Consider the following 25,846-nt stretch of genomic DNA (forward strand, 5'->3'; position numbering starts at 1 on the left):
ACACAAAGTCTTAAAAGGTATAAGCTTTTCCTTGGCAGCAGCTTCAGAGGGTGGAATTGGCTCCGCAAATGACTTCCCAACGCTACCGGCGACACTCTGCAAAAAAAGTTCCTGGAGCTATAGGAACAGGCGAGCTGTCGTAAAAATAAGCACTTAGTTGAGCAAGAGCAAAAAAAAAAAAAAAAAAGAAAGAAAAAAGAGCCATAAATAAAAAGGAAATTGAGGGGAGAAAAATGTTGGATGAGGAATGAGGAGAAGAGAGGAAAGTGCTCCCAGGCAAATCCTCGCCAAATAATTCATTTCTGACCTCCTTAGTAAGTAAATTTACTAAATAAATAAGAGCAGCGCTTGAATGTCAAGAACGGAAGATGCTGCCTGTGGCGCTTTGTCGCTCCCAGTCTTGGCAGCACTGCGGCGCGCTCTGCTTTCATTAGATGGGCAAAATAAATGGCTTCTCCTTCATCCATCCATCCTGAGCTGTTTGATGTTTGAAAGGGAGGGTGGGGGGTGGGGAGAAAGTAGCTTTTCTCTGGATTTAATATGTTAAAAGCTGTCCTTTTATTTTGCCCGTAAGTGTGTGTTGGGTTTATTCTGATCCACAGTCTGGATGTTTGTAAATGTACGTTGTGAGTTGAGTCAGGAGTTTGGGGCCCGAGCTGCCCTGCGAACAGATTGGGTCCATATATAATTCATAGCCTCCAGTCGATCCTCTCCATCCTTCCATCCAGGAGCCTCCTGCTGGCTCTTTTTCCCTTCCACTTTCTCCCAAACACCCTTAAACACACACCAAGCAGAGGAGATCAATGGGCAGGGGCCTCGCAGCCATCACATGGTCCTGCGGCCCCACTGCTTGGGCTGTCTCGTCCAGTTAGCGGCACTGGGAGGCATCGCTGCACGCCCCTGTCGCTGCGAATGAAGGACAAAGGCACTGCCACTTCCAGAGAGAAACCGTCAGCTGGTTGGCTGGCACCTCGTAACCATGGCATCCCCTTGGCAACGGCACCCACCCTGCGCGCTAACACAAGGACACGCTCAAACACACTTCGGTACTTACACACACTCTCCCTGTGGTTGGAGAGTGGCCTTCTCATATGCCCTTCACACATGGACTACATAGTAAAAGGGGAGAGCCGGCTGTCTGTGTCTCTGTGTGTGGAAAGATGATTAGAGAAACCGGTAGAAAAACAAGAGCTGAAGGTGTAGAGGCAATAAATAAAATGCAAAAAAAAATAAAAATTACTTTTTAAAAATTATGTTCATACATTTTAAAGATTTTAAGCTAATGATAATTAAAAAAAAATAAACTGTTTCTCGAAAGATTGCAATATTTTCTAAGACAATTAAACTATATATGTTGTGATCTCCACAAACATGTTGAAGACTGTTGACCTGAGAGTCACTGACTCTCTACAAGAATTGTTTGCTGCATAAAGTAATTATGCTTGTGGGGGTTGTATGTAAGCTTATTAATGTAAAATTGAGTGGAAGGAAAAGATCTCCTTAAGAAACTGTACCAGAAAACCTTACAGCGCTACATTGTTCTCTTTACTGGCAAGCTTTATTGCAAAGCTGAATTTATTTTACAGAGGAACTTCCCACCCGTCCACATCACTAAAAGCACCTTTTCTAATGACCGTGGTGTCAGAGGGGCTTGATTGGCTAGAAAATGTTCCATCTTACCTGATCGAAATCTTTTCTCGATCATTTAATTTCCTACTTAATCTATTGAATTTAGGGAGTCATTAACACTTCGGCAGACCCACAGCCTGATCATATCCATGCAAAGCTGCATACATACATTAATTTATGCAAAAGGAGCCCTGACAAAGTCAGGTGAGTGAATACATGGATTTACTAGTCCACACATTTCTGTATTAGAATTTTTTTTCTTGGAATATTCTAAAATTCATATTTTCTGAGCAAATACGTTTTTGAAATTCTATAGCTTTAGGCCATAACTATTAAAAGTAACAGAATAACTATTAAAGTATATCCCTATACACTATCTGTAGAATAATATAAATCTTTGGAATGCACCTGTAGCTAGTACAAGGTTAAATGTCCTTAATTGATCTATAATTCGTATTTTAATGGCTTAAATATTTCCAGCTGCTGCAGGTCAGTAGGTAATCCCTATTTTATAATGGTCAGAAGTGTGCAAAAATCTTACCTCACTCTCATTACTTCATTATTCTTCCCAGACTTTGTTGTAATCTTTAAAGTATGCCTAATTATTTCTGCAGGCTTCCTAAGGTCTTTTTAAATGTATTTGTAGGCCTCCTTTTTCACCTAAATTGCCATCTAACTTTTCTGTCTAACCAAGACGGCATATTTACTCTGCAGGCAGAGTAAAATAACACACGTCAGGCCTACAACAATGTCTGCAATAGAGGAACAGTCTCTGTAACTCACATCTTCAAGAAGTTGAAAAATTTGGACAAAAGACCCAAAAAAAATGCATTTTGCTTGAGTTGATCTTCGTCTGTATGCCCAGTACCAGTGGGTAGCTATGATAATCAGTTTGTTTTTTTTTTCCCCAAAACTGAGTTATTGCTAGTAAAGAAATTTTTTTTAAAACGTAACTTTATGGACTGCTACCTACCTAAAGATGTAGTTTAATGACTTTGCTTACATGAATGTTTACAGGATGTCCTCCACCTGTTATCATCTAAAGATAAAAAAAGAAACAGTTCCATATCACAATAAATGGATAGTACGACACTGACTTTTCTTTTTATTCCAGACACTAACAGGTCTCTTGTTATTAAGAGTCATTTATCGCCTGAATGAATAATAGGTTGGATCAGACAAGCTTAAAAAATTATCCTCCAAGAGATATTTTTTTTCTATATTTCACATAGTAAACTGAAAATAATTCAAAAAGCATGTTTGTCACAGAAACCTTTGTTTTATTTATACATTTTGCAAGCAAAGATAATGTATAATCTTCCAATGTTGCAACCCAGATTTGCACCCACATCACACTTTCGACGAAGCAGCATTGCCATGGTGATAGGACAACACACAACAAGGCACGAGAGCACCTGGACAGACACTGTAACTGGAGAAAGATCAGTGTGTTTCCTGCAAACTCCACATGTTCCTCAGAGATATGATGAGCAGAGCAGGATAAATTTGGTTCTTTGATTATGTTGGTGCAAAAAATGTTTCCTGACATTATAAACCTGAGCAATTATGACGTGATGCAATGTGATGCCGCATAAATTTTGTACACATTGAGAGAAAATGACAGAAAGAAGTGAGAAGATGTCATTATGTTGAAGATGCATGAACAGAGATCTGATGGCCTTTCTGTTGCATTTCCGATCTGACATCAGCACCATTTTTTTTAAGAGAAAACCTGACTTCTACTCGAAGCAAGAAAATTACTTTTTAAAACAGAATCAGAAATCAAAGCTGTAGCTTTTACTCTCAGCTAAGTGCAACCCTTTTTTCTCTTATAAGAATTTCAAATACATAATTACAAATATCTATTTTGAAAATTACAATTGGCACATGTTTTTCTTCTTTTGTTCCTGTAAGGGTGGGCTCCACCTGAAAGGTTTGACAGCCACTGGTTTAAAATAATTAATTTTTCTTTTTTACAATGTTTTTCAGTGTGCTCTAGCTCACAGAATGGTCCGGGAAACTGGAAATGGTACACTTCTCGCATTTTCTTCCATAAAAATTCTCATAGACAACACATTTGAGTCTCTGTATTTTGAGCCTTTTACTTTTGAGTTTTCCCTCATCTCAGTTTTTAAGAAACAGGAATGTCTTCCAGCTCCGGGTCGGTGAGCTCGAAGTCCGCCCCTTGTTTTGGTCCGTAAGGGACTCATGCATCCACAACTCAGAGTCCCTTGTTGCCTTCCTTCCACCTTGTTTCTTCCTTTCCTCCACACCCTTGTTTCTACCCTCCTTTCCTCTTGCTTATTCTTTCTCTGCGGCAACGGGATACTGATTCTTTTCTCTTTTTTTTTTCTTTTTTTTTGCCTGCGCAAAGGTGCCCAAGAGCAAGATGGATGTGCTATGCCATCCCACCCCCCACATCCCCTTCCCTTGCTCATCGCCCCTCCAACCCCCCAGCCCTGATAGCGGCACATGCATATATTAAGCGTGATTAAACGCTGTGCAGTGCCTCCATCAAGTGCTTTCTAATGGGCTTTTTTATGACATGAATTAGTCATAATAGAAGAGTGCCACAGTCGAAACATCCACCAACCACTGTTGTTGTTGTTGATCATTTGGATCCTTCAGTATTCACAGGAGAACTTTTGTTTGTGTCGCTCAAGGTGGGATGCGGGACATTTTTTAAGGTCTGAAAACATTTTAAATTTGGAAACGTACTTTTCAGCTCTGTGAGCGTTTGCACTGGCTCGCTTTTTAACAAAATGTGACAAAAAGTATATTTATCTCTGCTTTCTTGACTCATGCAAGGGTTTTTAGGGAACATGTAGGCAGCATCGAAGGAGTCTAAATCCCCCCCCCTCCAGCTCCCCCCGTCACCACCACCACCTTCCTGCCGTTACAGGAAAACAGGGACAGATAAGCGTGGATTTGGTGTACTTGTTTCTTTGCCATGGAGCTCCCCTGTGCACCTCGGCCCCCATAGAGGGATTACATATGTATCATCTGCCGTGCTCTATGACTAATTACATCTGTGAGATGAGATTATGGGGAGGTTTACCAAACCGATCCCTCCTCTCAGGCAATGTGTATCGTCTCCAATATGTGGTATTAAGTGATCTGTCTGTGTTTAAAAAGAAAGAGGGACGTGAGGACAGGGTTGACTGACGTTTAAATCTGGATTGAGGCAGAATCACTCCCCCCCACTGCGTCCTGTCATGATTTGCCTTTACATTCTAACTCAATCCTTTTTTTGATTGTACCACATATTTTTTTTCCATCTTGCAAGGTCTTTCTCTGTCTCTCTTACATGGTCGTCCCCAGGAGATAATCTCTAATCAGCAGGAGAAATACGTCCAAACATGTGTTTACCTTTCTGTCTGGATGGCTAGCATTCAGCAGGTTGCAGATAACACCCCTCTGATGTCACTCACAGTGCCATGTGATGAGCTGCCTGCGAAGGGGGGGTCAGGCTGAGCAGGCGGCATTGATTTCTGCTGCCACCATGGCAACAAATAACAAGATCCTCTCCAAAAGCACACCTTAATTAGTTAAATTATGACTTCAGGGAGAGGAAGAGGGAGAAAGAAAAGAGTGGTGGTGGTGAGGTGGGGGGGATCGGGGATTAGTGGAAGAGGCGACTGGAGAGATTTTTGTTTTTCTTTCCCGATGCTACGTGCTCTCTCTAAATCTTTCAGAAGAGCTGTTTGTTTGATCAGAGATATGCTATGTCTTTTTAGCGGCTTTCAGATGTACGTGGCGCTTAGTGTTTTCCTAAAGCAGCAAAGGAGGGCGGCAATGACAGACTGCCAAGTAGCATCTCTGTCATTATGTGACTTCTGTTCCTCTGCTACCAGCATCTCTCCACAGCCTGTCATTACATTGTGACTAACTTGATTCATGTCTACTAAATCTAATAAAGACTTTAATTTTTTTTTTCCTTCTGTTTGTGGCAGGCAGGGAAACTACCAAGCCCCTGGTATCAACCAAGTGAGCTCTGGCTCCTACAGTCAGCCAACAAGCAACAACAGTTCGACGACAGGCAACGGACCAGGTCCAGGCTACGGTATGCCACCTGCAGGTAACAACTAACTTACACCAGGAGATTATTTAACCCTATCTTTGTCATCTAGATGTATGGTTTGGTGTTAATGTTGATATTGTTTCATAACCTTTTTATTTTTTTATTTATTTTTTTCATAATAGCCCAAACGGTTTAGATAACATGTACGTAAATTAAATCTTTTTCTGTTTCAGAGATATAAGGGTGCAGTCCTGTGACTTGTAAAATCTTTTATTCCCTGTTAACATTTTCAGCTTTTTGTCTCTTTATATCCACAACCACTTTTGTTTATTTTCATTGAATGAATATCCGATAGACCCACACAAAGTAGTGTGTGAAGTTGAAGGAAAAAAGGATTTTTTTTTCAAAAGGGTGTTTAAAAATTAAAAGCTGAAAAGTTTGACATGAATTTGAATTCACCCCCCTGAGTCTTTGCTTTGTAGAACGACCTTTTATGCTGCAATTACAGCCTTTCAGATCATGTCTCTACCACATCTAAAGGCTGAGATGTTTGACCTGTCCTCTTTGTAAAAAATTCCAAGCTCAAATTGGATGTAAAGCATCTGGATATATAAATTTTGCAGTCTGCAAGTTTAAGATTGTTGTTTTTCTATAACCAGCATTTATTTAGTAACAACAAACTACATAGTTTTGTTGTTGTTGTTGTTTGCACAAAGATCTTTCATTCCACTACCTTCAGTGCAAAACCTACTTTTGCACTTTTTAATGTCTTTTTGGGTTCTAATAAACCATTACAAAGTAGCATATAATTGTAGAACTAAATAAAACTAATGCATGATTTTCAAATTTACCACTCCACTTAAAAGTTCTTTGTTACTTTGTGTTCATCACATGAAATCACTATAAAATACAAAATTATGTTGTTGATTGTTGCCAGACAAATGGTATTAAAAAAAAGTTTAAGGGAACCTGTTTTGCTGAGCACTGTGTTCTATAAACTTTGTTTAAAAGTTTAGTTTTTATAACTGTGGTGTTTTTTCCCCATTTGTTTAAAGGAGCAGTGGGCCTCTCAGGAGACAGCATAATGAGCCCAGAAAGTAAACAGAAAATGGATGTCAAAGATGACAGCGGCCCAAACAACGAGCCACACAAACCAAAGGTACCTCCTTAACCATCCTCCTCCCCCAGATTTTTCCTCAGTTTATTTACTTGTTTGATTTTATTTTATTTTTTTTATTTTCCTTATTGTTTGGTTTTGCTTTTTTGATCTAAATGAAGCAAACCAAATCTGATCAGCGTTTGCTGCCTCAGCACAGTGGGCTCTCGCTCTGTTGTTTTCTCGTCATATTTAATGATTTGTTTAACATTTACCAATCTTAATGTTTCCCTCGCTTTGTTTTTGCCTGCAGCACACTTTAGTTGCTGATGTTTTGGCAGCTCGAGCTGCAATAAAGAGAGAAGCAAAAAAGGAAAAGGGGGCAGGGGAGTTGGCATCTGCAGTACACACATGCGCACGCGCTCAAACGCGACACGCAGACCCATGCACACAACTACAAGAAGACGCACTTTCTGAGTTTCCGTTACACAACATGCACAGTTCTCCCTCTGCCTCCTTTAACTCACACGCGCACATCTTAACATACAATGCTGACTTCTCATTTTGACCTACAATAGCAGCTCAGCTTGGCTCAGCTCAGCAACAACAAAACTCTGCTCTTTGCTCTTTTCTTGGCCCCCTCCTCTTGTTTTTGCTTAACAACTCATCTTCGGCGCACACATACACACTCACGCCTCCATCGCAACCACTACACGCCTTTTTCCCTCCAAATCCCTGTCTATTCTTTTGCTGATTACGGTAGTAGGGCCTTTTGAATTATTTAAGGCAGCCTGAGCAGCCAGAAAGACCCCCAGTGCTCCCAAAAGAGATGATCTGTCTGCCAAGAGAGAGAAAACGAGTTAGAGATTCAAAAAGAGAGAGGGCCAGAAAGATAAGGTTTTGCTGACATGAGCATTCTGTACACAGACGAGAAGCACTTGTCAAGCTGTTGTTCCCTCTTTTGCAGTTTGTCTCTCTCACACACGCGCGCACGCACATGTGCACACACACCTGCACACTTTCACATGTTCACACGGGTCAAAGAACCCTACTCACACACACACATTTTCACCACTGTGCAGTGATTACTATCATTTGATCTGCTTTAACTGTGCCTGGTAAAATTATTCATAGACTTTGAATATTTGCGATATCTCAAAAGTGGGGCATGCTTGTTCTAATACGCCTTTGTAAGATGAAAACCTATCAATTATACCTCTGAAGTTACATTATTAGTGAAACGTGGTAGTGCAGCATCGTGATGTGGAGAAGCTGTTTTTTATTAGCAGAACTTCTCAGAGTTAAATATAAGATGAATCTCCATTCATCTTATAAACAGGCCAGTTGTGCATGAAAACCTCTTGGAGGCTGCTCAACACTTGAGAAGTGGGTGGAGGTTCATTTTCCAGCAGAATCATAAAACTTAACAAGCAAGCAACGTTTCATGCAAATAGTTATTATAAAAGTAAGTTTTACGAGATTTGCAAAAATAAAAAATAAAAAAAAAGAGAAAACTACAACCATAAGAAGGTCATCATACGTGCAGTTATGTTGTCTTGGATGATATTGCACAAAAAACCTCTAACAATGGCAGCAGAACCACATACGAAAATAAGGCTGTATGTATCATTAACTAAGTTATTCAGATGTGATTATGTAAAATTATTGCCATTATGGCCTTGTATCACTCTGTTTTAAAAAAGGTTGAAATGCTGTTTCAAATATGAATAAAACTGATTGCATGTCAGGCACAGCCTATAATTATAAGAAAACACTACCAGATTATGCAAAATGAAATGCTGACTGGCCTTACTGGTTTATTTTTAAATGCAAATGCTCATGTTGCAATTATTTTCAGAACCTTAACTAAAAATCATTGCGACAAGGGAGTCGTTTGCTGCTGTTTCTATTTTTTGGACTAAATCTTATGAGTTTGAAAACTGAGATCTCTTGTTGTCTGGATAAGAAATTTCACCTCTGTTGAGCTGGCATCTATATTTGTTGTATTTTTCTCTGCTGCAGAGTTTTTAACAGGACACGTAAAAATGAAATGTTAAGTATGAGTGGGTCATGATTCGGCATGGGTAACGCTGCAAAAGAAAGATAGTACAAGGTTTATTTTTACTTGTTTTAAGTAGAAAATAACTCACAAAAATAGGGAAAATGGAATTGACGCCATATAACTAGTTTGTAAAAAGCAAACGTTTTTCTAAGTCCAAAATATATTTTGTTATGGTTGTTTATTGGACCCTATTTTGTATAGAACAGAAGTTCTATACAAAAGTTATAATAGGTAGATCTATTATAAGTTATAATAGATAGATAGATGCTAATTGATTTCTGGGATACTACAAATCAGTCATTGTGTACAGGAACAGTAGGTGAAAACAATTTCTGATGTTATAATCATAAAATAAATACAGTAACGGCTTGCTATAAGCAATCTAAAATATGAATACTGAACCTGCCATGTTTATTGATGCAGGTAAATATTGTCTGCATGTATGCACCCAAATATCTCTTCTGTACACTTCTGATAAAAACCAAGCTGGCGGGTCTTTATTATTATAAGACGTTATGAATTACTTTGGTGTGAAGAGCTTTGGAGATCAATTTGATAAAATCACTTTTGTAATCATACTAAAAAATGCAATAAAGCCCGTCCTCTTCTAAGGGAGAACAGTAATTTCCTGTGACTTGCATATTTTTTGTTTGGCTGCTTGTACCCACTGGTGATGTCTTTGGTGTGCAAAGAGAAATCTCCGAGCTTCAAATTCCTATTGAAAATGTAAATGTCAGGATCTGAATTATTATACCTTTAAGATATTCAGTTTAGTTACGGCTGTTTCGCAACCACTCGGTTATGTAACAAATACATAACTGAAAATGTGTTTTCATCTGATAAAATATGAATTATGTCTCGGATAAAAGAGTAAAGTGAAGTAAAATTGTAATATTTCTGCTCTAAAGTGTCATTACTGTCTCTTCAACAGCTGCAGGATGGTTACGTGAACAATAACAGCAGCAGTGTTTCCCAGCCAGCCACTCCAGGCGGTACCCTGCCTGTGCCCTCCCCCCTCTCTCCCAGTCCTGCCAGCCTGTCTTCCTACCATGGAGACGACAGCGACAGCATCAGTAGCCCACCGTGGCCTCTGAAGACCCCCTGCAGTCCCGTAAGAATTACAGATAATGCTTGTTTTATTGAATATTTTTAACGATGATGCGTCAGAAAGTCTTTTGGGGTATGTCTTTACCCACTTTCTACATTTAGACTGGATTTTTTTCCAGTCTTTTTTTTTCTTACATAGTTTAAATCCTCAGTTGGATTTAGATCTGGATTTTGAATTGGCTGAAGACGTTTTGATCTAAACTACTCTGTTTACATCTCTGGCTGTATGATCAGAAGTGTCGTCTGAATATAATCTATCCCCGTCTCATCTCAATTCCTTTGCACCTTCAGTCCAGTATTTCATGGCTTTTCTTTCAAAAGTAGCTTTCTTATTGCCACTCTTCCATTAGGGCTAGATTTGTGGAGTGCAAGACTATTAGTTATCCCGTTGACTCTCTCCCACTCGAGCTGTAGATCTGTGCGGCTCCTTCAGAAGTTTCTACCCATGAATCACTTTTTCTTCCACTTTAACAGCTTTGAACTACTTTGTGTGAGTCTATCATATAAAAATGTAAATAAGATACATCACAATCCACAACTGTAACATTCCAAAGTATTTAGAAAATATTTTGACTTCAATACCATAGAAATTATTCACAAAAGATCCAAAGTATCCTCTTCAGAAACTCATATTTACACTTCTGTCTGTGTGCCTCAGCAGAAAGTCAACCCCAGCTCGTCCTCCATTGGTGGCGAGCGGATAAGCCGGCTGTATGAACTCGGTTCAGAGCCAGAGAGGAGATCTTGGGTGGAGCGCTACCTGACCTTCATGGAGGAGCGGGGTACACCTGTTTCTCAGCTCCCAGTTGTGGGCAAGAAGCCACTTGATCTCTGGAAGCTCTATGTTGCTGTTCGGGAAATAGGAGGCCTCGCCATGGTAATCCACAGCAAACAGGCTTACAGTAGAAACCGTAGGGTAATATTAGAGACAGGCCTTCTTACTCCTCTTGTTTACATTGCTTTTTGTGTGTTCTGCACTCTAGCCAAATGTCATGTGAAATGATTCAGGGAAATATTATATCATACACTAAGAATGCATCTTTATATGCTGGTTGTATCTGAAAGCTATCTTCCATTGCTCTACAAATGCTTCACACAAGACTTTGAATCAGGATTGCAAAAATCTTGGAGTGAGAATCAATAAATCTGAGTTAATTGTTATCCAGTTTTTCCCCAAAAGTGCTACCAAGTCAATTTCTTCCACAGCAAAAATCCTGAAAATCATTCCGGTTCAGCAGCTTGAAGAATATTGTTTTGTCAAATAAGACTGTAAGTCTAAATGGGTTTCCTGCAAACTGGAGGAGGCTCATTCACAGAAAACATTAAAATATGTGGATACGGTCAGATCAGGCCTCCATGTTTTCAAATGTAGTGTTTCATTCCTCTTAAATTGTGCGCAAATTTCGTGTTTCCTGTCCTTTTATGGAGCTGGTTTACTGAAAATGCACCTGGAAGCCCTTACACTGGATTTTCTCAACCTGTCAGGTTAACAAGAACAAGAAGTGGCGCGAGCTGTCCGGCACTCTGAATGTTGGTACGTCCAGCAGCTCCGCCAGCACGCTCAAGAAGCAGTACATCCAGTATCTGTTTGCCTACGAGTGTAAGATGGAAAGAGGAGAGGAGCCACCAACAGACAGCAACAGCGGCGGCAGCTTGACTGAAGGGGACAGCAGGAAGCAGGTCAAGATCCAGCCGCCTTCACCTGGTGAGTCCTGATAACAGAGTGCCGCACTTCCATTCTTTTTCTTTTTTTTAAAGACATTCCCCACTCACCCCCCACCTCCATCTGTCAGCGGCCAGATAACAGGTGCTGTTGATCAAACAAGATTTCAGCCATGATCCCCACAGCTGTGTCTGAAATCTTCCCGTGAACAAAGCTGCTACGTTTGCATTGTGAAAGATGGCTGGAAATTTCTGTTTAAATGTTGCATCTCCAGTTTGAGTCTTTCCAGAGTCACAGTCGTCTGGTGTGGTGTGTGAAAATCCATTAAGTTACCTTTACTTTGATACAGTTAATTAAAATCCACTGAATCCATTTGTCTTGAGAAGTCAGCAAATAAGAGCTCAGCTGGCTGTAATCTAATCACAGTTTAAATCCAGCTGTTCTGTGAAATCCTCAGAGGTTTGTTACATTGTGAAGGCCAAGCAATACAGCCGACAGGGCAGAGATGAGCTATGGAGAAGATTAAAGCAGAGTTACATAATGACACAATATCTGTAAGGAAGAAATCAGTTGTTGAAGAGGAGACTCTTGTTAAACTTGTTAGGTCTGCATCCAAACTGGTGTGGTTATCATTTATCAGCGTCACTACAACCATGTTTCCACTTTATGAAACGTGGTAGTAGCATAATCCAATAGGATGCTGAAGCTGTTCAGATGTGATGTGAAATTTTAGATACAAAGCATTTCTACCAAAAAAAACCTGTTAGAAATATATAAAAAGACTTCAGAGCTACGTAGATGTTCAACTTTCGGCTGGACAACGACCCTCAACATGCAACTTGAGTTTAAATAGAATGGTTTGTGGAGCTGACTATTTAGATTTTAATTTGAAAAAAATATATATTTTTTGTCAGTAATATAAAATCCTTGGAAGTACAAATTCTTTTAAAGGAAATGTTATTTAATTTGAAGTAAATGTAGTAAAAGAAAAAAATGCACCACAAATACCCAGGAGAAATTAGTAAAAATGATCTCTGCTTTGATGAGGTTATCTTTAGTTTAATGGAGGTGAATTATGACACTGTCACCCTTTGCTTTTCCATCTTGAGACTTTCTTTTATTTGATTACTGCCTTTGAAGGCTAAGTAATGTTGTTTAGCTGCAGTATCACGGCTCAGAGGGTGGTTTATGTTTGTGTGTTGCTCTGTGTCCCTGCAGACGACTATGAAGCGAGGGAGAGTCATTGCGAAACTGACTGGTGAGGTCACATCTCTAATTTGGAGCGGAGATGAGAAAAGTGACCCTTGCTTTTAATTAGGACACTTGAGTTTCTCACCTAGCAGAGACACCGCTGATTGCTTTTATCGCAGGCCAAAGAAAAGACGCGTCTTCGTTTACGTGTGATTGCACATACACATTTACGTAGTGGACAAAATTCACAGTTGGAAATAAACACTCTCCTACAGCCGCCGCATTTATAATTTAGGCCATTGATTATCCGTATACGAGGATGTAACCACTTCAACTGAGCAGGATAATCTTGGTAACATCGACTGAAATCGCTATGGTAGAGAATCATAACATATTGACATGAAGTATAAAAAAAAACTGAATACATTTTTCACTATTTAGCAGCTTAACCTCTTGCTTTTTTATTAGCACTGTGTTTAGAGGTCAGTGCAGGTTTTGCTCATTATAGGTGTGAAAAGGTGCCAAATAAAATGTTGTTCTACTGCTTTTCTGCCCTTAACTAGGGACATTAAAGATGTTTTGTGAACTTATTATGCTTGACATGACTGTTAATTGCTTTGAACCAAATCTACAGTGTGTTTGAATTTTGTCTGGACTTTACCAGTGCAGTATATTCAGCCCAATTCTCATAGGATAAAACCACGCAGGTGCTGGTTTCCTGCTGTCAGACAGGTCGCCGGTGCCATTTCCTCCCTGATCTGTGAACACATCTATTTGCACTTGGCCTAAAATCCTTTCAGAAAGACGCTGGAGGAAGTACCAGGGTGTGTAGTGAAGTCTCATTTGTAGCATCAAGCACAGTTGGTGCGTACTGCTGATGAGCAAACTGAAAGCAGACACCTTCAGTTTTGTCCTCACTCACAAGAAAGACAATTCAGCACTTGTTAAAAATGTGTCATATTGGGGGGGTAAACATACAGTTGTGTAGAAACTAAAAGAGTGCCACCCATCGTTCTTTTTAAGATTAAACGATTTTAAAATTACAATTAGGAAGCTGCAAGAGGGGTGTCTGCAGAATGACTTTTAATGAACACAATAACTGCAAAAAGGTATAATATTCTGCTTAATAAGCAATTAAAGACTTCTGCTATGATGTATGTTCATATATTTTTACATTTTACAGGTCTATGTATCAAAAAACAAAATATCATTAAATATATATCGTACACAGAATTAGAACTAGTAATGCATATGGTATGTTACTTTTAGCAGCAAAGGAAAGAAATGCATTAGAAGAATAAGTAAAGTCTAAGCATGGCCTATAAAAGAAACAAGAAATGCTCATTTAAAAGCCAAGACATTTAAAGAAGCTGACAGTTTGTTCTATGGACTTTAACCTCATTGAAGTTAATTGAGTGCTGAGTCTTTGTCCACTCTCTGAAATCTTGGAGACACTTCATCTTCAAAGGACTGTGGTCATGTGATGCTACACACCTAATAATAAAATGTTGTGTATCAGCACATGCATAGTAAGAAATTTTTCTGCACTGTAAAATATGAGCTAGACGCAGAGATATTGAATAAAAAGGGCCCAAGATGGAGCCTTAAGGAACCGCGCATGCAGTCTTAGTCACAAGATAACTAGAGATTTTGCACAGTAACAGAAAATCCCAAATCAGTATAACTGTAAAGAAAGAAAAAAATCCTTTCAGTTTTTAAGTATGTGATTACGACTTGATATTTTTTGGGTTAAATCTTTGAGTTAAATCACGCAGCTGTTGTCATACATTGAGTATATTATAGCGACCCATGCCTACTTGGAATCCTAAGCTAAAAGCCTCCCAACATCAATAACAGCACAGTCTGTTATTTCTACTCAATTCTAGATTTTGATTTTTAAACTGTAGGATTCCCATGCTTTTCATTTTATAACAACTTAGCAAAATTCAAACCCCTTAAGAAAAAGCAGTCTCTAAGAAGTTGTCAGTAATACATAGTTTATAAGCTTTAGAGTATAAATCCCACAGCTGATGCCTTCAGTTCCACTGTCGGCTTCAGACTGCCCTCCTGACACCCTGCCAGCCTAAATATAGACTGACAGCTCCGTGATGTCACTGAAGGAGCCTGACCGGCGGGCTGGTGTGGGGCCTGAGTGTGTTTGTGTGAAGCTGGTGGCGGGGAGTGCGGAGTGATTAATGAGGGCTGGAACGTACAATGTAAACAAACCCGACCTCTCCATCACCTTTCATTCACAAAAGCAGCTCAGCTGACTTCTATTTTTTTTTTTTTTTTTTTGCTCTGCTTTTTAGCCACCCAACCATCCCCCCCACCAGCACCACCACCACCGCCGGATTATGTCACTAGCTGACACACATGCAGGCCCCTACACATACACACTTATCCCCCCTCTCTTCTGCCAGCTATGTTTTTCTCCAGCTAAATGTGGAGCAGAGGGCACTTGAGTTCACACTCCTCTCCACCTCTCTCCTCCATCTTTCTACGTCGCGGATCGTTCTGCTCTTGAAGAATGACAAACCTCTTAACCTTGGCTAACCCCTTGACTGTTTCCCTCCCCGCCATGCGGGCATGCATGTGCATATTCATTCGGTTTGACACCAGGATAGCCCACAAAGAGCTCACTGACCCATCTTTGCCCTCTTTTCTTACCTCTGCTCATCATCATGGGACACCATCTACCCCTCTGTCTGACTCTCCTCCTATCTGTCTCCTGTGATTTAGAGGCAGGGGGTATTATTGAATAATTCAGAATTAGCATGAATTTTTAAAGCCGAAGACTTACGGGGGGCATTTTTTTCCTAAGGACACATAGTGCAGGGAGAGGCCACTGAGGTTCTTCCAGGAAAAGGAAAAATAAAACTTCTTACTCTAAATGCTCATTAGGATACTTTCATAATCCCTGAATGTCTTTGTCATTTTTTAACTGCACCGGTTTCTGTTTTTCATTCAGTCTGGGAATTTGTGTCACTTGGTTTTATCTGGTTGTGGGGGGGAGGGCTCTTTGTGTGCAGGGCTTTTGTAGCATAACACTCATATAATTTCCCAGTCATCTGAACAGACTATTTCACAAAAGTGAGGTTTCAGAAGAAAATAGCACACTAATCCAGTTTTAAGCCCTGTACCGATCTAATGTTAAGAGCTTTTTGTTTTCAGTCAAGGCTTTAACAGTGCAGGTTCTCTGCAGCTTTTCACTCATGTTCACTGGGTGTGTTTGTGGACTATCTGCCCCATTTGCTCCTAAAGTTAAACCTTTCTGTAATTGTGCCTTCACACTTGGCCCTCAATAAGATCATCATCGACTATGAGCATTCAGCATTTTTTTACAATTTGTCAATTTACAAACTTACATTTTACATAATTTAAGTCGTAAGTGACCACTTGGAATTCTGACGTGGAATGAGAAGAATAGATGGCTTTCTTTCTTTTTCTTTCTTTTTTTCTTAACAGTGCAAAATCTGAAAAGCGAAGCTTTAATTTTTATGCAGCCTCAGAGAATTGGAAGCAGCTCTCACTGCAAATACATGCATGTCTTTGAGGATTCTTCTTTGTAAAATAACTTCAAGGGGGAGTATTATGTGTTTTCCAGGAACATAGTGCCATTTTCTAGCACAGTTAAGTAACTGTTACTTTCAGTTATAAAAAGGCTGTAAATTTCAAACATGACTTAAAAAAAATGTATGTTTCAATTTAGAACTGAACTTTCTATGCACATGACTAAATAATAATCCTGTCAACAGATTCACTTAAATATTGGATCTCTGCAGCTTCTCCAGAGTTAATATGAGCCTCTTTTCTGCTTGATTGATGACTTCTAGTTTAGGCCATGACATGGTTTCGTCCATGTCATGGTAGGTTTTCAAGTGTGCCCTACTGTTATCACTTGATCAGATGAATTGAACAGTGCTGACTGAGACATTCAAACCTTTGAATACTTTTCCATAAACTTCTGCACAACTTTATCTGTGTTTTGTTCCCTGATCTTTGCAATACCCTTTTTTTGTTCTCAAGTTTCTCAAACAAACATTTAAGACCCTCTCAAAACTGCTAATGTTTAAATAAGAAGTCAGTTTTGCACAGATAGTCTATCTTTGCTAATTAGCTGTGTTTTGAAGACAATTGGTTTAGGGGTGACGTTGTAGAGGGGGCTGAGTTTTATTATTTTCAGAGTTTTATTATTTTTAAAAGCGTGGGAAGAATCATGTATTCCTTTCCTTGCATTTGGAAAAATGCGGAACACTTTAATAAATATACTGTAAAATATCTCCAGCATTGAATTAAGTGATGGGTTACTATTATGGCCACAAGAGGCCAATATTCTTCTCCTCTTATTGCTGAGCCTGTTCTTCTTCTCTCCTCCTTCATCTCTTCAGCATTGCCTCCGTTTCCATCCTCTCTGCCCTTATGTGGCGCATTTGCTAAGGCTCAGTTCTCATGTCGGGCATCACTCTGAGTGCTTTGGACATAAGCCCAAAGTTATCTCCCTAATACAGCACCTTGCTGCGATAAAATCCCACTTTGGCTCCTCTAACTCAAAACCAGCTTCGAGATCGCAGCAGAGGACCTCGAGAAGCCCTACGGTCTCAAAACGCAACAGTTTTTATTTTTTTTCTTCTTTTTTTTCTAAAGGGAGAACTTAGGGAATCCTTCAGATTTAGTAATAATGCCTCTCTTGTCTCCCAGCCAACTCAGGTGGCTCACTCCAAGGTCCACAAACGCCCCAGTCATCCGGCAGCAGCTCTACAGCAGAGGCAGCAGGCGACCTGAAACCACCCACACCTGCCACCACCCCGCTGGGACAAGTCACTCCACTGCCCCCCAACAGGTACCACACAGACACATTCAGCTGCTGGCGCTGCTGCCAGCTGGAACCTCTTTTACTGATTCAGTCACTTAAGCATTATTTATTTACATCTAACTGGTTGTTTTTTTTTCTGTAAAATCAGAGGCAATCAACATAAAAAGCATCCGCAAAATAGTGTATTAATTGGAGATGCACTGATCACAGATTTTCTAAATGCTTATACCAATTTTAGCCAATTTTGATTTCTATTTAAAAAGTACAGCAGTAGGATACTTGTTATCTCCCCTGTCTGTATAGATCTAGAAAATGAACTGTCCTAACAATGAATGTTTATAGAAAAACAAAACTGGATCACTGCAGTAACACCCTCAACTTCCTGATGTCTACCAAAGGCAAACTCATCTTTGTAGAAATTTGAATGCAGTGATCAAAATGCTGTTTTAATTCTTGAAGCTTTTTACACTTGTCATGCTTCCTAATTTTATTTTAACAACTCATTGTTACTGAACATGGCTAACTGAGTCTTTCTGATTTGACTCAAAAACAACTTCAACACTAAAAATTATTGTTGTCAGTGTGACTTTGCAGTGCTGACCATAATATCAGGAGCAAAAACAACGACCGATTCCACTCATTACCTGATTTCTCTGGTAGTAATTTAGCATTGGAATCTATACAAGTTTAGTTATTCCCTTTGATGAAGTACAATTAAAATAAATGTAAAAGTTAAGTTACATTCTGCTAGTGCATGCTTGTGTTATACGCAGGCATCTGTAGTTTCCTGTTTATTTTCCCTCATCAGGTCTGATTTTAATTGTAAACCCTAAGCTGCCTGCAGCAACTGAGAGGAGAGTTAATGTTATAAGTTTGCTTTCATTGTGACTTCATGTAAGAAGTGTTATACAGCTCTAAAAAGTGTTGTCTAACCATAACAATGCCATATTTAGAAAATTTTCAGGCTGATATTTCTTCATGATAATGTGAGCTTTGCACATTTATTTTGCAGCAATTAAAACAGACACAGTTGTAAATATAAAATAAAATATAAATAACACCTTAAGCTAAAAAAAAATGTATTTAATTTTCTAGTCAGGTCCTGTAATTTGTCACTGTTACAATAATCTGTATCATTCCATACATGCATGTGTTATTCATTCAAACGTAGAAGTTATTTCCCTCTAAAATGAAAGAAATTCCAGTGCCTCAGAGTACAACCTGTATACCTTCTTTGTGATTTTTGTTTTTCTTATTTGTCCAGGAGCAGTGTAAGCGTACAGGACCCCTTCTCGGAGGTGAGCGACCCGGCCTTTCAGAAGCGGACGAGCAGCCTGCCCCCCTCAGCTCCATACCAGCAGGCCCTCGGCATGCCTGACATGATGATGAGGATGCAGTACGACGCCAAGGACCCCTTCGTGGGGATGAGGAAGAGTAAGCAGAGCTCACACTGTGACACCCAATTCACCAAAAAGTCAATGCCAGAACTTGTTTATTCATTTTTGGCATTTTTCTTACACCTTTTATTTTTTATGTTTGGTTTTACTATTTTGACACAAAAGAAAAAAAAATTAAAAGTATCTTTGATTTTGCTTAGATAGGTGCAAAATGTTTGTAAAACAAGTTCATAATTTGAAACTTGATCCTGAAGCTGTCTGCAAACTTGCACGCCTCTCTCACCACATGACTCATGTATTCTAAAGCCATTGTTCTTTCATCTGCTTTGTTGGTCTAATTTATTGTCAAATAACCATGTTGCTTCAGATCAAGATAGATGTGTGTGTGCATGCGTGTGTGTGTGTGTGTGTGTGTGTGTTTTATTAAAACTTTGAAAGAAGATGGAAGCTGTTTGTTACACCACACATCCCTTCATCAAAAACACGACAGATCGTCTCATCTTCTCGTAGCTTGGCCTTCGTCTCATCCTTATTCCTCCCGTCCTTTTAATCGGCATTTTTTTTCCGTCCCCCAACCTTTCATCCCTCGCATCCCGCTGAGATGCACCTGTTTTGACCGAGCTGTGTATTTTAGTTTTCAGAACAAACAGTAGTTTTTCCCCTGAAAGAAACGGCAGCTCCTCTGAAAGATGGGGAGAATGGAGTGTGAATGAATAATATGGTGGATTGCAGCTGCATAACAACATTTAGCTTCAGAACAATAGGGCTAATAAGAACGAGTGAAGAGCATTCATAGAGAGTTGCTGCCATCTGGTGGGAGATTGAAGATACAGTCAATTAATTTACCATAACTTGCTTTTTGTTTTATTCTCTTGCAGTGGCAGGAGCTGATCCATATATACCAAGCCAGATGTCCAGTGGTGGTATGCAGGACTTGTACAGTCGGCCTCCATCAGGCCTGAGCATGAGCCAGCGGTCCCAGTATCCCTATGGACCGGGCTATGACCGGAGGTAACATGCATACAGATGTTAACTACAGTGTTGGTCAGAAGTTCACATGCAGTCACTTTTCGTTTCTAGTGTGGAAGGACCATAGCACAAACTACATAACGATGTTAAAAAGCAAGAATTGGGTCATATATATATATATATATATATATATATATATATATATATATATATATATATATATATATATATATATATATATATATATATATATATATATATATATATAAATAATTCTGTTTTAAAAACCAATTTTGATTTGTGTTGTGTTCAGTATCTGGGTGAAAAACTCAAGTGTGATTTTTTTTTTTTCATCTGATCAATGTTCAAACAAAACCCAGGAACCACCATAGAGTGCCAGGCTCACTGTTTGTATTCTACCATAATAAATCTAAAGCGTTCAAACATGCAATTATAAGCTCAAAATTAATTCCACCCTGAAGAAGATTGTATGTAAAGTTAAGTCATGTCTATTAATCATGCCTGTATATGTCTTAGACCTGACCATTTGATGGGGATGGAGGGAACCATGGGTCCGCCTGGAAGTCAGAATAACATGGGACACTCTAATAGTGAAGGCAACATGTATTCTCCCAGCAGATACTCCTCACAGCAGAGGTCAGCTCTCCTATTTTACATTTACCAGCTTCTCCTGCTTTTTAGTCTTACAGAGTACTGGAGGATTTACTGGCTGTTAATAGGTGAGCAATTTGTTTTATCTCCTGCATTTCAGACATGACGGTTACAGTCAGCAGTATCCCAGCATGCCATATGGCATGCATCCATCTGGGATGTACCCACAGCAACAGGTGAGACACAGCACTGGTAGCTTCTCTTTCAAATTTAAGTAACTGTTTTTATGCCCCCTAACATTTGATATTGCATTAAAAGATGGCCAAATAAAACTTTGTCGTAAAAGGCTGGACAGTTTTAACAAGAAAGGTTTGGAGTATGCCTTATGAATAATTAATGTGTTGTTATGAAATACTGGATAATGTATTTTATTTTGTGTGTGTGTATGTCGTTTTGGATAGTCTAAACTTAGGATCTGGAAAAAAAAACTATTTTTTGATGGCAAGCTTTGGCACTTTGGACACATAATATAATTAGAATTTTTGCTGTTGCTGTTCTCATGTTTTGACTAACGTGTTTGCATTGCGTATTGTTATTATTTACTTAGGGCTACAAACGACAGTTGGATGGAATGTATGGTCCCCCACCCAAAAGACACGAGAGTGACATGTACGCTATGCAGTACACCAACCAGCAGCCGGATGTGTACAATCACTACAGTGGTGGGTACTCAGGCCCTGAACACAGACCCATCCAAGGACAGTTCCCTTATACGTACCATCGTGACCGAATGGCCCCATCGGGCCAGAGCCAGCTCAGTATGATGGGTGGGGGCCCTGCTTCTAACCATGCTCCTGAGGGACCCAACATGTGGCCTTCAAGAACAGACCTCAGCTATTCCTACCACAGCAGACAGGGGCCACAATCGCAAATGCAGCCGTATGGCTCTATTTGCAGAGACGACATTGACGGTCGCTCTGCGCACGACCATTGGCACCGTCAGCCTCCCTACATATCATCATCAGGTGGCATGGTCCCCATGTCTTCACGTCACTCTTCTTATTCCAATTCTCCAACCATGGCCAACCATCTGCCTCGAGCGCCCAGCCCAGGGGCCTTCCAGCGCTCAATGGAATCTCGAATGTCACCCAGTAAAGCCCCTTTCATGTCTCCCATGAAGATGCCTAAGCCAGGGATGGCCATGATGGGCTCACAAGGCAGCGGACCAAATGGTCAGTTTCCTCCTAACCTGAGAAGGGACCTGAACTACCCTCCAGGGTCAGTCGAAGCCACAATGCCAGCTCTAAAGCCAAGACGCAAGCTAACATCAAAGGACTGTGGTAAATAATTTTATCAATTATTGAATGAGTATCATTTCTGTTTTTGATGATTTCCTTGATTATTGTAGTAAACCAGGATAACCACACCGGATGTTGTTCTTTTATTTGCACTGCTGTGATCCCAGGAACACCTGAAGCCTGGCGCGTGATGATGTCTCTGAAGTCTGGCCTGCTGGCGGAAAGCACTTGGGCATTAGACACCATTAACATCCTGCTATATGATGACAGCACAGTGGCCTCCTTCAACCTTTCCCAGGTAAAAACGTCAAATCTAGATATTTGATTTCTGATAAAGCTTTGACCTTGCCAATGTGCTTCACCATTATCATTTTTGTTATTTAGTTTAAATTCCAAAAGAGAATTTAAAAATTCCACACATGTAGATTCACAACATGAAATCTCCGCCTTGTAGCAGAAAATGTAGATTCTTACCATAACCTTAAGATTTCCATTTCCATATTAAAATTCAGCTGCTTCTATGATTGTTACTAGATAAATTTAGCATAAATTTTAAAATCTTGAAAGCAAAACATTTGCTTTAAACTGTCCAACCTTCCTATTATTGTTGAACTTTTCTCTCTCTATTGGTCTCTCACAGCCTAAATTAACAACAAATGTGTCACTGAAAATTACAACGTTCATCTTCATATTAGGGTAGAATAATGCATTTGTTCCATACAGCAGAAACAAAAACACTTTAAGGTGAGAGATCTGTCTTCTTTTTGATACTGATCATATTTTATCTTTCTTTGACCAGTTGCCAGGATTCCTTGAGCTAATTGTGGAGTACTTTCGTCGCTGCCTGATTGAGATTTTTGGAATCTTGGAAGAATTTGAGGTTCGGACAATGGCTCCCAAAAACAATCTAGATTGTGATTATACCCAGAAAGAAAATGCTACCCTTGAAAAGGAACCTGACTCTGCAAACCTATCAGCATCCGAATTATCCTCAGCAACAGAAATGCAGGAGAGGCAAACAGGAGTTATCAAGGAGGAAATGTCACCTGTCACCGAAGAGCAATCTGAGGTGCCGGAAAAAAAGCAGGATCCTGATATGACCAAGAAAAAGGAAAACAGTAATAAAGGACAAGCGGAAAAAGGACTGAAAGAAGTGGAAGAAAAAGAAACTAAAAAAGGTTGTTTGGATGAGCCTCCTGCAGAAACAGAATCTAAACCTAGACAGGCCAGTAAATATGATAAACTCCCCATTAAGATTGTGCACAAGGACGACCTGATTGAAGACATAACTGAGCGCTTGGGTTATGTCACTGAGTTTGACAGTGGGCTGCTACACTGGCAGGCAGGTGGAGGTGATTCCACTGCACACATTCAGACGCACTTTGAACTGCGGAGTGATCTGCCACCCAGGAGGGGTAACAAAACATTGAATGAGAACAAACCGGAAAATAAGATGGAAGGGGAAGATAGCAAAACACTGAAACACGTCACCGCCACTATTGATGACGTTCTGTGCGCCAGGGTTGACGCTCTGTCGTATGCCCATCCTGCTCGATCTTTGCCATCTTACCCCTTCAGGGTGCATCCAGACGGGGAGGATGACCACATTACCCTTCTGGAGGACGAGCCCTGCTGCCTGGATGAGGCTCCGCTCTGCACAACCTCCTCCTGGCAGGACTCACTCTCCAAGAGGTGCCTTTGTGTTTCCAACATCGTGCGAAGTCTGTCCTTTATCCCTGGGAATGACAGCGAAATGTCTCACCATCCTGCGCTCGTTCTTCTTTTGGGCCGCCTGCTTTTGTTACACCATGTTCACCCAGAGAGAAACAGGTCAGCACCGACTTACCAGAGGGACGAGCAACAGGAGCGGGGACTGTCAAGTAGCAAAGAGGAGTGGTGGTGGGAGTGCCTGAGTTTGCTCAGGGAGAATGCCATGGTCACGCTTTCCAACATTGCAGGACACCTTGATCTTTCAACCTATTCAGACACCATCTGCCTCCCCATCCTTGACGGCCTTCTACACTGGATGGTTTGTCCCTCAGCTGAAGCGCAGGACCCCTTTCCGTCAACATCCCCACACTCCCAACTCACTCCCCAGAGGCTGGTGCTGGAGTGCCTCTGTAAGCTCAGCATCCAAGATGGCAATGTGGACCTCCTGCTAGCCACGCCACCTTTCAGCAGACAGGAGAAATTCTTTGCAGTCCTGGTGCGATACATTGGTCAGAGGAAGGCACAGGTGTACAGAGAAATGGCAGTTGCTGTTCTCTCACACCTGGCACAGGGAGACCCCACCGCAGCACGTGCCATCGCCTTGCAGAAGGCTAGCGTGGGTAACCTGGTAACCTTCTTGGAGGACGGCGTCAATATGGCGCAATATCAACAGAACCCGCACAATTTGCTGCACATGGGACACCCTCCAATGGACCCTCCCAGTGTAAACATGATGTGTCGAGCAGCTAAAGGACTGTTGGCCATGGCTAAAGTGGAGGAGAACAAGAAAGAGTTTGTACTGTATGAAAGCAGATTATTAGACATCTCCATTTCCTCAGTGCTCAATACGGGGGTGGTTGCCATCGTTTGCCAAGTTCTCTTTCACTTAGGGAAATTATGACAGGACTTAGATTGCAGACAGTAAGACTAAAGAGATATCTCTGTGGTTTTCTATTTTTATTTATCAAAATGACAGAAAATGTTTGTGGGGTTTTTTTAAAGAAAAAAAGAAATATCTGCATTATTGTGTCTATATGTATAGCTTCTGAGCCCTGTTAGAAAAAAAAAGTGGGCTTGGGACATGAAAGCTCATTTTAATACAAATATTTAATACCTGCTGGTGATGGATGGTTACATTTTTGTTTCGTTCTCGTTTACTTTTTCAGCCAAAAGCTGCCGCCAGGTTTTGGTGCTGAATAGTCCGTTCCTTTGAAGTTAATGAGCTGTTTTTCAGTTTTATAAATATGAACATGCTCGTCAACATTTTTGTTGATGGAGAGTATTTATTTAAGATGTGACACTGTACAGTTGTTTGAACATTTTTTGCCAACAGTTGGGTGGAGAAAGGACCGGGGTAAAAGTTAAACATGGACTTTTTAAATGAAAATGTTTTTGTCTCCACCGCTGGAAGATAAATTGTGCAATAGGACCAGAACGAGCTGTCCCTTCTTCTTTTTTTTTTTTTTTTTAAAACAGGAGGATGTGAAACTTCAAGTAGCTGCAGTGTGTGCTTTGGGCCATGTGGAGGCAGCATTGCACCAACCAATCAACAAGAGCTTAGCGACTGTCAAAAACACACTTTCTAATTTATCAATCATAGCCTCAATGACTGTCACTGACGATCTTTCTGTTTACCCAAACACGTGTGTTATGTCTGTATTTTTCATCAATGTGTATTTAAAACTTTGTGCAATGGACGCACATGACTCTTTCAGTCTCTATCGTGCATCACAGCAGATGGGAGTTTCAGACTATTATAACAAATTCTTTTATTGATGTTAAAATTTCGTAATGTTATTATACATATTTTGTTTATTGGGTCAAATATTTGAACATCCCAGATGTACCCGATGTTTCAATGTAAAAAAAAAAAAAAAAAGGAAAAAAAACATTGTATGCATTGTATTATAGCTGAGAAAACAATCGCTTTGGTAATTAAAATGTGGAAGTGCCAGGTGAGAGGATAACTACCGCTACATGAAAAAAAATAACATATTTCTTTTTGTTACCGTTCTCCATTCATGTTAATGGGCATATTTTTTAAACTCTACATACTTCTCTGAAACAAACATGTGAAAAGAACCGTCAGAAATGTCCTGAGAGCTCATTGTAAAATTTGCCTTTTTTCGTATGACTCCTTGTCTTTTTCTTCCGTAAACACATTTATACTCTGTGCTGCACATGTCACAAATAAATGTACGATAAACATCGTTAAGCACTGGAGAAGTTGCGTTATGTCCTGACAATCTTAGGCCAATAAACAAACATCAACTGCTTA

The 25,846-nt window shown here is 40.1% G+C and overlaps 1 protein-coding gene across 2 annotated transcripts in view; it reads left to right on the forward strand.

Annotated features, from left to right (window-relative positions):
* The window catches only part of LOC106933831 (AT-rich interactive domain-containing protein 1B-like), a 195,611-nt gene extending 169,765 nt beyond the window's left edge, over nucleotides 1-25,846 (forward strand). For both annotated transcript variants that reach the window (XM_015013342.2, XM_088002420.1), the window contains exons 9-21: nucleotides 5,583-5,707; nucleotides 6,706-6,809; nucleotides 9,740-9,919; nucleotides 10,577-10,792; nucleotides 11,401-11,620; nucleotides 17,468-17,609; nucleotides 18,847-19,016; nucleotides 19,858-19,990; nucleotides 20,486-20,605; nucleotides 20,721-20,796; nucleotides 21,168-21,900; nucleotides 22,026-22,156; nucleotides 22,658-25,846. In XM_015013342.2, the coding sequence (XP_014868828.2) occupies nucleotides 5,583-5,707; nucleotides 6,706-6,809; nucleotides 9,740-9,919; nucleotides 10,577-10,792; nucleotides 11,401-11,620; nucleotides 17,468-17,609; nucleotides 18,847-19,016; nucleotides 19,858-19,990; nucleotides 20,486-20,605; nucleotides 20,721-20,796; nucleotides 21,168-21,900; nucleotides 22,026-22,156; nucleotides 22,658-24,469 (4,162 nt within the window). In that variant the 3' untranslated portion in view covers nucleotides 24,470-25,846. The remainder of the gene's footprint in view (nucleotides 1-5,582; nucleotides 5,708-6,705; nucleotides 6,810-9,739; nucleotides 9,920-10,576; nucleotides 10,793-11,400; nucleotides 11,621-17,467; nucleotides 17,610-18,846; nucleotides 19,017-19,857; nucleotides 19,991-20,485; nucleotides 20,606-20,720; nucleotides 20,797-21,167; nucleotides 21,901-22,025; nucleotides 22,157-22,657) is intronic.

This window comes from Poecilia mexicana, unplaced genomic scaffold (assembly GCF_051168715.1).
Source record: "Poecilia mexicana isolate PSO_F unplaced genomic scaffold, ASM5116871v1 scaffold_22, whole genome shotgun sequence".
NCBI classification, from domain to species: Eukaryota; Metazoa; Chordata; class Actinopteri; order Cyprinodontiformes; family Poeciliidae; genus Poecilia; species Poecilia mexicana.